Source organism: Anopheles marshallii, chromosome 2 (genome assembly GCF_943734725.1).
Source record: "Anopheles marshallii chromosome 2, idAnoMarsDA_429_01, whole genome shotgun sequence".
In the NCBI taxonomy this organism is placed as follows: domain Eukaryota; kingdom Metazoa; phylum Arthropoda; class Insecta; order Diptera; family Culicidae; genus Anopheles; species Anopheles marshallii.
In genome coordinates this window covers 17434401-17449081 of record NC_071326.1, presented here as the reverse complement: position 1 = coordinate 17449081, position 14681 = coordinate 17434401, and the positions used below count along the sequence as shown (strand labels likewise).

Genomic DNA, 14681 nt, shown 5'->3' with positions numbered 1-14681 from the left:
CCTAGACAGGGCCCTGCATCAATACGTTCCATTTTCCAAATGGAAGAGAGAGAGAGAGAGAGAGAGAGAGAGAGAGAGAGAGAGAGAGATAGAACAAAAGAGAGAGGTAGAGCCGTATGTACGTAAACTAGTTGAAGTTTTAGTGTCGTTTTTCCACGGAAGTAAGCGTCTCAAGTTTTCCGTGCGACTCTTGCAACGTTCGTTTGAACGTAGACGAAAAAAAACATAAGCAACAAACCGGAAAACGCGGGATAACTTGAGACAGTTCAACGACCCGGTACCTTGTCGGTGAAGATCCTGCGCGAACACGTGAACGCACGTTCTTCAAAACCTTCGAAACGGGTTATCATCCGAGCCACTTCTGACGCGTGATCTTTGAAGTGTTGGTGGGATTTTTAGGATATAAGATCGAAGCGCAGCTTTACGACCTAGCCGAGGGTTACCGTAGCCATTTGTCATGAATCGATACTTCGGAAACGCTGCCTTCCAACACTGTAGAGAGGCATCACGTGCCGGTACAGCATCATCTGGCAGGTCGTTAACGTACGGTGGTGTTATATATTTTTAATGGAAGGTAGTAAAATTCTTCAAAATATTGCAAGCCTCCACCATGGGTCAGGGATCGAAACGTGCCATTGCGGCCCTGCACAGCCACATTCAAAGGATACGACCGGTGCGTTCCCCTTTAGCTACTTGAGACCGATTGCTAGGCACTTCCGTTTGGACCTATTTTTATTGGGACAGCTTTGCGTCCTAACGGCAGCAGTGTTGCGTTGCCAAGTTTGGGGAGAAAAATTGAACGGAACATAAGTGCTGCTAGGCGGCAACTACATCCGTCAACACGGGGTACATCATTTATCATCGTTTGCGTACGTGTATAAACAGAAACCGTGCCCTTGGTAGGAAGGAGAGGACTGTTTCACGGACAGATTTTACAATTACCAAGCTACCGGCTAATGAGCAACAGTTGCCGTTATCACCCCCTCGAGCACAAGCTGTCAAATAGACTGTGGCCTGCATTGTGTCTAGACTTATTAGAATTACATGATAGAAATTATATTATTTCTTTAAACTGAGATTTGTACAAAGTCATTTTAATCTTTAGTAAAATTTTTGAACCCTTTTTGTAAGATTTGAAATACGTTAACAGCTTTAACTGTGGCTTGGTGTGTCGTCACTGCCCGTACTATGTAAATAAGACTATGAAAGTTCAACATACACTAGCACATCGGTTTACTCCAATCAACCATCGTCCGCACTAAACAAAGTGTAATGATCGTGCAATAAACATGCTACTGTTTGTCGTAACATTTCACCCCTAATGAGTTGACAGATGATCCAAGACCGTTCGACAACTCTATCACACGGAAAAGCGAAACCGCGTGGCCAACCAGGGCCTTTAGGTAGGAGGGAAAAAAGGTACCGAAAAGGTACGAACAGTATAATAAATCGCAACGAAAGCAACAATATTTTCCAGCCCATTGGGTGTCCCTTTTTCCAGCGGTACTGCCCCTTTTCACCGTACTGCCAAACGATTGTCGACACGGTTGTTCTGAAGCGGATCAAACACATTGCGAGTGCTCCGACGGAACCCATAGTTTAACCCGGATATTTGGTGTGTCTTGTCCTTGGTTCCCGATCGGTCGGAATTGACTGAAACGATTATCAAGCGCCATGCGAACCCCAAATGCCGATGGTACGGGAAGAGATGATTATTTTCCTATAAATTATCATTAACATCGCGTCGATACGCTGCCTCCCGAGCTCCTTCTCAGTTTTCCAACCTCATTTAGTCGCGCGCCCTGCGACGAAAACCCCGTGAACACACCCCGGGACCAAAGAATGACGAAGATCGCGCCCGGGGAAAAACGTAACAAATGGTGTACGTTTTTAGACCTTTGGTGACGATGCAGGGCCGTGTACCGGAAAGCTTCCACCACCGGACTAACTGTAGCGCATCTGGTGCGAAGGGGAACGCAACACACTGCGGGCAGCAGTAGTTGTACCCAATAGTCGTAGAACGAACAGGGAAGTAATCGATGATGGAAAATGACGAAACGGAATCCCTAGCTGTTGCTGGGTACCATTCACCACACCGGGAAAGAGTCATCATTTCGTCACCTTCCATTTGACATTCTTCCGTTTCGGATCCGGTACGCATAAGCCGGGGGTCGTCGGTTCTGGGGCATGCAACGGAAATGGATAGTCAGCACGGTAATAGCGGAGGTAGGTGGTAGAGTCCGGCTAGGAGGTGCCATTTTCCGCTGCAAAACGATGGATTTGACAAATTCGCTACATTTAGTCGAAAGAACACGTGTTTTTCTCTACCGGAAATGGCATAGAAACCGAAGCAGACAGTGATCATTTATCGTGCGGCTCCACATTAAGATGAAATATTAACTGGAACTGCAACAAAGAGTTTTAATTATAGCTTCTGTAGGAGATTGTGCATCGAGCAATACGACACAGGACAGTAATATTCATCCTGTATCGAATTCGCGGTAAGTGCGGTAAGTTTACGGGCAATTAGAGCAAGAGCAGCACCACAGTGGATGCAAAGGTGCATTCATCAGAAATGCAAGAGCAAAACTCTTGACATACAAAAACATAATCAATTAAGCGTTTATGCTAGTTTTAAGCCCCTCACACACACATGTTCGCGCAGGATGAATTATCAACGATCGCTTCATAAATTGAGCCATTTACAATGCAGTCGTGAAAAATGCTTCAAGGTATGGTGCAGTATCAAAAGGGCACCACGCGTAAGTAACTCTGGAGAGGTGGTCCACAAGAAAAAAAAAACCAAATAAACTCCAACAAAACCGGGGCCCACTCTGCTACATTCATCTCCACACCTCCGTCCCCAGGTCGCGATACTTCGGGTCCCGTTGATGAGATAAGACCACAGCAGGAAAGAAAAGAAAGAAACAGAAAACCTGACACAAAAGGTGAACGGTGCTGAACGGTGCTCAAGTAAATCACCTTTTTCCCCCCTTAACCTCTCTCGTGTACATTGCTCATTTACAAGGTGCTACGCATAATTGCCGGCGGAAAGGATCGTCCTCGATCGCCAGCGCAAGATAAAGCGCTCCGGGTCCTTGGAGCCTTTCAATCCGAACGATACGTCCCATGGACGAAGCGTAAAACATATTCACCACCATCATGTACCATTATGTTGTAGGTTTTTTGTTTGGTGTGCACTTATTATTATTTGGCTTTTTGCCAATTCAGCTCCTTCCTTCCAGAGCTGATGATCTCGATTCCGATGATCTTGGATGCAATGTGTGTGTGCACACCAGCTATCCAGAGGTACTAGATGGCCCACGGTGGGCTGAAGCACAACAGAACGGGGCTCCGTTTTTATGTGGGTACGGCGGTAGTTAAATTAATTAAAATTAATTTTTGGCTAAACATTATAACCATTTACCTTTTGTCGCTCGCTGGCACTAGGGCACGCAGGTAAATTGTGGCAAACACCGCGTGTTTCGCGGGCGGTCAAAGTTTTGCTAAACTGCAAACCGCGGGCAGTAAAACCGGACCCCGGGCCGTCGGTAGCCGGCTTCCGTCGATGGGAGACCCCCACGAGCAATTAATTGACCGTTGAAGTGATTTATCCTTCCGAATCCTGGTCGAACCCTGGGCCCGATCACCTTTTTTCACTCTCTTGCACACTTTTGGGAAACCTTCTTTTTTTTTAAACTTTGTTGCTTCATCGGAACATTTGTTTGCTCACTCTATCTTCTCGTTTCATTTGCTTTCACTTCGACACGTTCGTATAAGGCAACGGGTAAGGATTTATGTGTGCAAGCACGAGAAAGTCACTTATAAAACGATCACCAAACGGACGCACCTCTACACCGTCACTAGACGCATCCAAACGATTGCCAATTAATCCCGGGCGGTCGAGTTCACAGTGCATTTAATTGATTGCACGCTATTACTTGCAGCCGAAAATAAGAATCGATCACGATCGCGTTTCGTTGCGCACATTTGGGGGGGTTCAATAAATAGGGTAGTTCACTCGTGCGTTGTTATAAATAAAATAAATAAATAGATAAATAAATAGTGATGGTTTCTACACGCTAACACGGCCCACATCCCGGTGGAGACGCTTGTCTAGGACAAGTTTTTTTTTTGGTGTCGGAAGCGCGTTCTCGCGCAAGCCGTCCGACGCCTGCGGCGGAAAAATGGAAACTGATGCGCGTGAAAAACCGTTTCCCCCAATCGGTACGGCGGGATCGTTTAGCTGGGATTTTGCTGCTACTGTTACCGATCGTGCGTTCGTAGACATGGTTTTTCCATCGGCACGCACAGCCACGATCAGCGCGTACAGTGAGGGATGGATTGAATGGGACAGAATGAAATTGAAAAGTAAATGTAATTAAAATAGATCTTTCTACAGATCGCCAAAACCACAACGTTAGTTATCACACAAACCGATTATTCTCCTCCATCAGTTTGATTTTATAATTTTATCCATAGTTTGATCAATCGCTATGTACCAAAACACACACGACATACTGTAGACATACAAAACGAGGAAAAACAGAAAACACACACGAAAAGGATGTCAAAACATTGCGATGCACCAGAACGGGCACAAACAGACAGATACGATCGTCTAGAAAGCAAAAGGATCAACGACACAGCAACGATGCGAGTTGTTTTTCACCGAAGTCGCAGGAACGAACGCTCGCGACGGAGCGAGAAAACGTGGACAGGCGAATCGATGGTGTTGAGAATGACAAAGAGCACATTATAGCGGTCGGTTGCTCTTCCTGAGGGTGAGCAGGAAATGCGTTGAAAATCGCTTTTCCCACGTGCAAGAAATTGAAACATCACTAGCTCTTGCTGCCCTGCTTTCTCTTGCATGAGAAGTATTCAAATGGGCAAGGAAGGAGAATGAGGATTCGGTATGTTTTGATTAAAACTTTAAATAAATTATTTATCGCATGCCTAATGCTTTTTTGTTTCTTACAAAGAGTTTGTGAAGTCTTGTTAAAAAAATATATTTTTTACTTATTTATCCGGAGTTTGGCATGCTTTAGCAATCTTCTAAACCATCCACGGTCGAGAGCCATCAACTGCGAATCCAATATCCCGTCCTTTCAGGTGCCAACCAAAATGGACTTGGGACTCCACAGGGCGATGATAGTGGATTCACATATGATAATGGGTAGATCAAGTTATAGTTATAGTATCAAGTCAAGTTATAGTCAATAGGTCTAATATATTTCCAGTTTCGTTCGTTGGGACAGATATTTTAAGTAGGAAAGTTTTCTCTCACAGTAGAAAAACTGGTTGCAACCTGCACTCTATCGCGATCTGAACAAAAATGGTGTTATCGGTGTTGAGTTTTGATCCAATTTGGGTGACATTTTGACTTTCAAGGAGATAGGTGACCGATCTGTACGCCATGCCAGCGTAAGTCAGGGCATGTTAGCAGGACCTCTGATGGTTCCGTCATCAATTTACGTGGATAACAAGATAAGATGGTGGTAACGTTTTTTAGATTGTCACATTTCAATTAAGCTTTAAATTACGATATGATATTTATGCATGCAAAACAAATGCGGCATAATAAGCATCCTGCAGTAAGTAACAAAATATATGCGAAACTGTTAACTAATAACAAAAAAAAAAAAACAAACTAATGTTAAAAATTCGGACTAAATAACAGCATTTAGACTTTCCTTCTTCTTAATATAAACGATTTAAAGGATAGCTATAGTTAACATGTCAACATGTCCAAGTTATTGTTCTATTAACAGTCATATTAAACTTGCTCTGTGCGCTTCCTTTTCATATGTTCGTCAAAGTTTCATCAAATTTCAAAAAATGTGTTTTACTACAAGATATGAAAATTTATGGAGATTATATAGTAGATCCTATTTCCTTTTTAAGGTAAGGTATATGAAGATAACTTTTCGTTTCTAAAGAAAAATAGTTAAGCAAATTGATGAACAAACTCCTTACTATCTCATTCCTGTCTTTTAGCTTCTTCTGAGTGACCTCTTGCTTGAGCATCTCATTCATGAATTGTAAGATTCGTCTGTTTTCTCCATTTACTAATAGTATCGATTTTCATTCCATTAGAACCAAATTCTCAGCTGCTTATCAAATCAAAGTAGGAACATAGTTTAGCTTCTTACAAAATAATAACAGTATAAGGTAAAATCGATCGAAATCGATAAGTGTAAATGCATGTATCGAAAACAACAGAAAGTTGCAAAATTCATAAGCAAACTATTGAGACAGTCTTAAGAAAGCGTAATGTAAACATGAGTGATGCTCACCTTATACGCACTTCTTACTTAGTAATGTTCACAATAGTTACATGGGTTGTTTCATACATTTCTTCATCTTTCAAGAGATGGACGTTTGCTTTTATCAATTTACCGCACAACGCATCAACATCCTCTTTTCCGTCTATTACACCCAGCAAGATATCAGTGTCTGCAAGAGAAAAAAAGGAAAGTTTGGTATGAAATACTCGATTGGCTGCAATGTTCTGCTCACTGGTGCCTTACTTTCCAACACACACTCAACAACGAATTGATGTCGCGTCAGACCGGGTGGATAACGCCGGATTTTCATATCTTTATCCTCGGCAAAGCATAAATCGTCCACAAGATACAGCAAATTGGAGCCTCCGGTGTCTGGCTCGATCGTCGCGGCCCGATACCAAATTCCGTTATTGTGCACCAGGCAGAGTTCGTTGGCCTTGGGCACGTAAGGGTTCGGGTCGATACGTCCATACATCTCACATTCCTGCATCATTGTTTTATACAGTTCAAAATTCGATTTAGTCATCACGGAGAATTGGTTGTCAGTGAATACGCTCGAAGCATTGGCTATCACCAATTCGATTTCCGTGCCTTGGATGCTACCAGCATCAACCAGCTGTAATAAAAAAAAAAACACAATTTGCAACAAATAGATAGATAAAGACCAATTACCAATCATGTCAATGGTACACACCTCATGAATTTGTACCGGTTTGTAAGTGTTCGGGTTGGTAACAACAAACTTGGATATTTTTCCCGTTGATTTCAGCTGCGCTGGCAGCGGCTTCTTCTTGATCGATTGCGTCGCCTGAAGTTCCTGCAGCTTCAAACTTAAATTATACCTTTCGCTGCAATTGTACATTTCTACCATTTTAATACCGGCCGCATTTTGAACCTCGATCACTGAGATCAGCTTAAAGTCTGCAATATTCTCTAACTGTGTCAGAAACTCTTTGATGGACGGTGTAAAGGCGGCGATATTTTCGAGCCAGACGCCATGAGTCAAACAGTTGGCATACTTTAACTTCGGATCCGGTATTTCCTTCAGTGTGTTCCACTGTACCGTTTGGGAGTTGCCGAAATCCGGGTAGAACACTTCGGCGCTATCATTTTTCACCGATTTTATCACGGCTCGATAGTAATCACCATCGAAAGCCGCAAATACGATGTCACCCACAATCGGTGGAGCGGAAAGAGTCTGCTTTACGCTGCGAGCACACTCCAACGAACGTGTTATCAGCAATTCAACGCCGTTTCGTTCACCGTTGGGCCCAGGTCCTGTTTCATATATGTATATCTTGTCGTCCGCGACGTATGAAATCTTAACATTACTGCCAGGCTCGGGGAAAGGTCCCTGCTGCAGAAGCTCGTCATTGTAGGTACGATCTGGCTTTGGATCACAATTTTCGGTATTAGCTTTGCGCATCCCGGCGTCGGTTTTAGATATTTTGGCGTTTGTACTGTTCAAATTCTTTAGTATCTCCTTCTGTTGTTGTAGCTTTTCCACATTCAATGATGGTTTGGCCGAACCAGAATCAACAGCTTTTTGGCTATTGTTTTGTACCGTTTGTTCAGGAACGACAGTAGCACTTTTGACACTAGTGTCGCCCACATTCTTGGGAATGAGCTCTGGCTTCTGTTGATTCGCTTTTTCCATGGCAGAAGCTAAGACTTTGTGGCCATTCTTTTCCACCTTATGCTCCGCGACGACGGCGGAACTTTTGGGAGCCATATCGTTGGCACTTTCGATGACAGGCTTCGTTTTCTGTTGTTGCGCCTTTTCCTCATTCGATGGTGATTTACACGTAGTGGTTCCATTTTCCAAAACCGTCTGTTGCAAGACGGATTTTCCAGTGCTCGACGGAATAATTGGTACCACGCTACTTGGAGACGGTCCCATGCTTGTGGGACTCACCTTTTCGTTCACCGTGTTGGGCGTAATCGGATACACCTGCGATATACATTCCTCTAGACGAAGAGCCGTTCCCATCAGCGGAGTTGCCATCACTAGCCGACTAAAATAAAGAATAAGATCCAGCATTCAATATCGAACCAAGAAATTTCGAAGTAATACTCACGGCATACAAACATCTTTATGAATTGGCCAGTGCTCGATTTGGCATGGTACATTGCAGTAAAATGTACCACAAGTGGCACACACAAATGTAGCTCCCAGAACTTTACACCGAGCACATTCTACCGGGGGAATTGCAAATACAGGAGAAAATTTCGGAGTAGCCATTTTGTAAGCCTTTGCTCAAGCCGTAGCACGTGCTGATTCTTCCAATACTGAGAACTAAATAACGATAATAGCACGGTGCTCCGTTGGTTGTGTTATGCCGGATAATACGAATTTGACGTTTGGTTCAGGGTGATCGCGCGGCAACTACTTTGTCCATTTTATTCGTTTTTTGTGATTTTTGCAGCTAGATAATAGAATGTTTATCAAGCACAATTCTAATAAAATCGTTTTAATGTGTGCTTAAGTGAAATAAACCATACGATGTCTCAGAAATTGTAGCTATTGCAATAAAATTAGATAATTATTCGATTTACGTCGACGTGTTTGGCAGCACGTACCGAAATAGGGATTGAAAAGATATTTTCACAGGGACATCAAACCGAAACGTCATAACAAATCTAGCTATGTTTTGAATGCCGGACGTACGATTTTCTCACCCATTTTAAATCATTCGCCAAATAAATTTTGCTGACAAAATTGCGTATAGTAGCTGCGTAGCACAACCCAACAATAAAAGAGCAATGTAAGTATCGATTAAGTACGGTCAACCTTCGCAACGTGCGTCCGAACCACCATCAGCATTGAACGATGCGCGTTGTGTACCAAAATACATGCCCTTTTTGTGAGGTGATTTTGACATTTGTCGCTTTGTGACCGCGTTTACGGCTTGTCGGCGATCGATAAGCGAGTGGACTGGACTGCGCGCGAAATGTGTTAAGTAATAACAGAAAGTGATACTTAAATCGACCAAGGCAGTACCATGTACTGTTAGCGAATACAAAAGTGCGATACAGCCCTAAACCTTCACCGGCCAAACAGGGAGAACGCAACAAACCACAACAATGCTGACCCGTGGCAACACCGCACCGATGTTCTTCCGGATACTATCCAAGTTTCCGCAAAGCTTTTCCTTCTGCTTTGCTTATGGCTCCGGCGTAAAGCAGCAGCTCGGATACGAATCTATTCGCTCTAAGCGCAACATGATTGACCTCATCTACGTCGTGGACAATGCACACCGGTGGCACACGGCTAACCTCGATCAAAACTTCGAGCACTATTCCAACATGCGGTTACTGGGCGGAGGACTGATCGCCCGGTACCAGGAAACGCTTGGGGCACGCGTTTACTTCAACACGCTCGTGCAAATACCCGACGAAGATGTCATCATTAAGTACGGGGTCGTTTCCACTAAGGATTTGCTGGAGGATCTAACAGACTGGCGATGCATTTATCTAGCCGGACGGCTTCACAAACCGGTGGAAATCATACGGAACGCTTCCAGTTCGAAAATACAGAACGCGGTCGAGCAAAATCTTCGCTCAGCGGTACACGCAGCTCTATTGCTACTTCCGGAGAAGTTTACCGAGTTCGAGCTGTACCGCGCAATATCAAACCTTAGCTATAGTGGGGACTTTCGAATGATATTTGGCGAAAACAAGGATAAAGTCAACAATATCGTGCGTCCGCAGCTGGAAAACTTTCGCAACCTATACTCAGCCACGTTCGCGGATTTCCATCACTGCCTAGAGCTACCGATCAGCGGCAGTGATAACCAAATTTGTACGCAGGATCTCTCCGAGACAACGATTCTGGCCCATCTGAATGGGCTTCCCAAGTGGCCAATACGTTTGATTGTGGAACGTCAAACAAGCGGACGGTACCGGCAAGACACGGAGGACATTTTAATAGGTGTTTCGCGTTCCACAAACTACCAGTCCATTGTAGCTTCCTGTCTGCGATCAATAGTATGGTCGAGCAGTGTTTGGCAATCGATAAAAAATATTCCCACCGCTGGTCTGGGCAAATCGATGCGCTACAGCTGGGCAAAAGCGTTGAAAACATTTAGCTAATAGTATGTACGTGTTCGCTACAGCTGCAGAGATCTAAACACTAGTCCAAATGTGTTCAATAAAAATGTTGACAATGCGTTACAAAACAACCTCGTCGTGTTAATAGCTTTAATTTTCCTTTGGCTCATCATCTTTTGTTTATAGCTAGGGCAAATCATATCCGGTGTAACTCTATTTCGTTTTGGATTATTACAGATGTCTGACTCAGATACAACTGATTCTGATTGTGGTGTACGTTACAAAACAACCACCACGAGACACAAACACTCATCATCGGTTGGATCATCATCCTCCAGAAATCATGCGGAGCGATCATCGTACCGTGAGGAACGTCACAGCTCATCCCGTCACTCCGATCGACGCCGACATCGTAGAAGTCGCAGCAAAAGCCCCGACCGTCGGCATCACCGCCGAAGATCTCGCTCGATCGATTCACGGTCGAAACATCACACATCGCGTTCGGCAAAAAATGATAAATCTCCCACAAAAGATGCACCCGCTGAAAAGGTGCTTGATATTTCCGTGTCTTCCGTTTCTTCGCAAGATGAGCAACCGGAACATCAGAGTTGTACCACAAACAATCAGCCGAACGAATGTTTTGGACCGACATTGCCATCGTCTTTGTCAAAAACTTCCGACAGAGAGTGTAAAACTGTTGTCGAAAACAGTGAGCTGATTGGACCAGCATTGCCGCCCCATCTACGGAACACTGAATCAAAGGCAAAGGATGATCCTTTCGATCCGGAACCGCGTAGCATTGGTCCGGCACTCCCGCCTGGGTTCATAGCTTCGCAATCATCCGATAACGAGCACATTTCGTCCGAGTCGGAACTTTCTCCATTTTCTGAACCGGAAGAAGATGACGAACATGATATGGACGATTTTATTGGACCATTGCCGGGTACGTCTAGCTCACGCGTTAACGTGGAACTAGAGCAGCGTGCACTGGAATTAAAGATACGGCAAATGGAAGAAGCAACTGCCAGCGCTAATGGGAGTGGATCATCCACCCTACCGAAAGCACGCGAAGACTGGATGCTGGAACTACCCGATATTCGCAAGATCAGCGATATGGGACTCGGAGCGAGACAGTTCCGCACACGCGAAAAGCCCGAAATTGGCGATCGCTCCATTTGGACTGATACGCCGGCCGATCGGGAGCGTAAAAAGAAGTCTTCCGGTTCGGAACGATCCTCTAAGCCTAGTGATGCCACAACGGAACGGGATCGTGAACGTGAACGATCGCTTATTGCCAAGCGAGACAAGGAGCAAGAAAAGATGGTAAAGCAACACAAAAAGAAACACAAGCGCGACAAAACATTGCTGGAAATACATCAAACCAAACTCAAGAAGGATAAGGTAAGGAGACTACAAATTTTCGTGAAGGAATATAAAAATAACACGTTTCCCTTTTATTAATGTTGTAGCAAGCAGCGAGTGATAGTACCGAACCGACAAGAAGACCGTTCGATCGAAATTTGGATCTGCATGCAAACCGCTTCGACGATGCCCAAAAGAAAGCCATTATGAAGAAAGCCCAGCTCCTCAATTCACGATTTTCCAGCGGAAGTTCGAAATATTTGTAAAAGCTTGTCGCGGATTTGCTGATGAGTAGTGATAGTGTCACAGACTGTGAACACGTGGGAAATATTTTGTACGTTTTACATTACCCGTACACAATGAACATTGTTTTAGGTTCAATAAATATAGTGATCTATGACTTCGAAACTATGGCCTGTGTTTCGGTGGACATTGTGTCGTAACTTTTCCTTAAATGGTTTCTTTCGTACACCTGATTGAAACGTAAAGCTGTAAGAATTGAATTGTGGATCAGTGCGAAGAACGCTTGCGGGCCGTGATAGAGTGATAGACCGTGTTGTCCGCTTCAGCAGCAGAGTGCCAGTTGATGATAACGATCTTGAGGTTGTAGAGGAGTTCTATTCAGACATGCTAACGATGGCTAGAATGGTTAGGCGGAAGGATACGTGGTTAAGGCATGTGATTAAAATGATGGACCCATTCCGTCTAGTAAGAAGATGTGCTCCCAGCGACCCGTTCCGCACGAGTCATGCAGGAGTACAGCGAGCTCGTTGGCGGTGCTCAATTGTGAACGGATCAAGAAAAAGACGAAGTATACCTTCCAACAGCTATATTCTAGAACAAAATATGCTACAGATAACATTTTCTTTCATAAAATTAATAAATCAATCAATGCATTCACGTTTTATCCGATCCGATTTGGCATGCGATTTAAAAATGACAGTTGTGAACCGGTTCAACCGATTCCAACCCTTCCAAACACAAACTGTCACAGCAGCTGTTTACAAACAGCCATTTTTGTTGAGAGAGGGTGGTTTTCCGATTCTCGAATGAATTTTTAACAAATTGTACTACACACCACCAACCCCAATTAAAAGCTGTTACGTATTAACCTGTTAAGAGGTTTCCCTTAAGATGGCAGGAAACTTCTGGCAAAGTTCGCACCACCAACAATGGATTCTGGACAAGCAGGATCTGATACGGGAGCGTCAGCATGATTTGAAAACGCTCTCCGAGGAGGAGTATCAGAAGATCTTTATGTTCTTCGCCAACATCATACAGGTGCTGGGTGAGCAGCTGAAACTGCGCCAGCAGGTTATCGCTACGGCGACCGTGTACTTCAAGCGATTCTACGCGCGCAACTCGCTAAAGTGTATCGATCCGCTGCTGCTGGCACCGACCTGCATACTGCTATCATCGAAGGTTGAAGAGTTTGGTGTGATTTCCAACTCACGTCTTATCACCACGTGCCAGACGGTGATCAAGAATAAGTTCAGCTATGCCTACCAGCAGGAATTCCCCTATCGCACCAACCACATACTGGAGTGCGAGTTTTACCTGTTGGAAAATCTCGACTGTTGTTTGATTGTGTACCAACCGTACCGCCCGCTGTTACAGCTTATGCAGGACATCGGCCAGGAGGAACAATTGCTTACCCTTACCTGGCGGCTCATCAATGATTCCCTACGTACGGATGTAAGCCTTTTGTATCCACCGTATCAGGTAATGAAAGTAGCACACATATCCTATTTGTTTCTCTTTTTCCCGTACGCCCAAATTACTTACACACAAAATCGATGGCTCTTTCTTGTCCTACAAAACAGATCGCCATCGGATGTCTGCAGATAGCGTGCGTCATTTTGCAGAAGGAGCTTAAATCCTGGTTTGCCGAGCTGAACGTCGACATGGACAAAGTGCAAGAGATCGCACGTGCTATAGTGAACCTGTTCGAGCTTTGGAAGGGATATGACGAGAAGAAGGAAATACAGGCACTGTTGGAAAAGATGCCGAAACCGAAACCGCACCCGCAGCGGTGATTCGTCCACCAGAGCCGTAACGATCTGGGCAAGGGCCTGGCATTGGATCGCGTCATCGCGTTATCCATTTGCGAGTGTTACAGTTTATCGTTTTCATACCATATGCACGCATCTCGAGCCCCCTCGTTAGCCAGAGCAGAACTGAATTCCGTACTTGTAACCGGGTAGCTTGTAACGAACCTTGTGATTCCGAGACTTCGAGGGCGACACAACACGCATGTATCACCATTATACTCTTCAAAATGAATAATAATTTATTCCACTTATCCACGCGAATTGTGTTCTTTCCATATTCAGATGCAAACTCAGATTTGTTTTAATATCCGAAGATTATTCTATTGTCCAGTTCGATTCGGTAGCATTCAATCGATAAGTATTTTGGAGGAGCACAAAAAGGCACAGGAATTTATGTTGCAATGAATTCGACAGAGCACCTTCTGATGAGCACAAAATGGGTTGCATCTTACAAAGGAATGTTCTTCTTGTTTTCTCCAAAACGGAGGACTTGGACGAAACATTGGGTTTGGACGCATGTTACTATCGTGAACATGTTTTCTGCTATTGTAGATGCATTTATATTTACGTTTGGAATTGATTGTGAACGCGCAATTATTTTTTTTCAGTAGTAGACGCTACCCTAAGCAATAATGCAGCTTAATATTAATACTTTGAACCGTACTTTATAACTACACCACCTCACGAAACTCTTTTCGCAGACAACGGAACGAATCGCCTTCAAACACAAGCAGCCGCAGGGAGTAATGGACCGGGAAAAAAGTTGAGATTAAAATAAGCACGTTTGAACTGACATATGATCATTGCTTATTTACTATACATCCTCGCTAGTTTAAAGACAAAGTCGAACAAAATAAAGATAGTGAACGCGTAAGTGTCTTCCTGTATACAATTGGCGTAATAATGGAGCTATACGGTTTAAAAACACAAA

The 14681-nt window shown here is 44.1% G+C and overlaps 4 protein-coding genes across 4 annotated transcripts; 3 read left to right on the top strand and 1 right to left on the bottom strand.

Moving 5' to 3' along the window:
• Positions 1 to 6310: 6310 nt before the first annotated feature.
• LOC128708630 (uncharacterized) lies at positions 6311 to 8529 on the bottom strand. Its single transcript, XM_053803609.1, has 4 exons — positions 8366 to 8529; positions 6982 to 8302; positions 6531 to 6903; positions 6311 to 6456 (listed from the first exon to the last, which is right to left on the bottom strand). The coding sequence occupies exons 1-4, from the start codon at positions 8527 to 8529 to the stop codon at positions 6311 to 6313; spliced, it is 2004 nt and encodes a 667-aa protein (XP_053659584.1).
• An 842-nt stretch (positions 8530 to 9371) lies between these two features.
• Positions 9372 to 10379, top strand: LOC128707855 (phosphatidate cytidylyltransferase, mitochondrial). The gene has a single exon (XM_053802814.1). It carries the CDS (start codon positions 9372 to 9374, stop codon positions 10377 to 10379), a length of 1008 nt encoding a protein of 335 aa, XP_053658789.1.
• Positions 10380 to 10574: 195 nt separating this feature from the next.
• LOC128708696 (GPALPP motifs-containing protein 1) lies at positions 10575 to 11965 on the top strand. Its single transcript, XM_053803675.1, has 2 exons — positions 10575 to 11738; positions 11807 to 11965. The coding sequence occupies exons 1-2, from the start codon at positions 10575 to 10577 to the stop codon at positions 11963 to 11965; spliced, it is 1323 nt and encodes a 440-aa protein (XP_053659650.1).
• An 868-nt stretch (positions 11966 to 12833) lies between these two features.
• LOC128707557 (cyclin-C) lies at positions 12834 to 13735 on the top strand. Its single transcript, XM_053802514.1, has 2 exons — positions 12834 to 13421; positions 13523 to 13735. The coding sequence occupies exons 1-2, from the start codon at positions 12834 to 12836 to the stop codon at positions 13733 to 13735; spliced, it is 801 nt and encodes a 266-aa protein (XP_053658489.1).
• Positions 13736 to 14681: the final 946 nt, after the last annotated feature.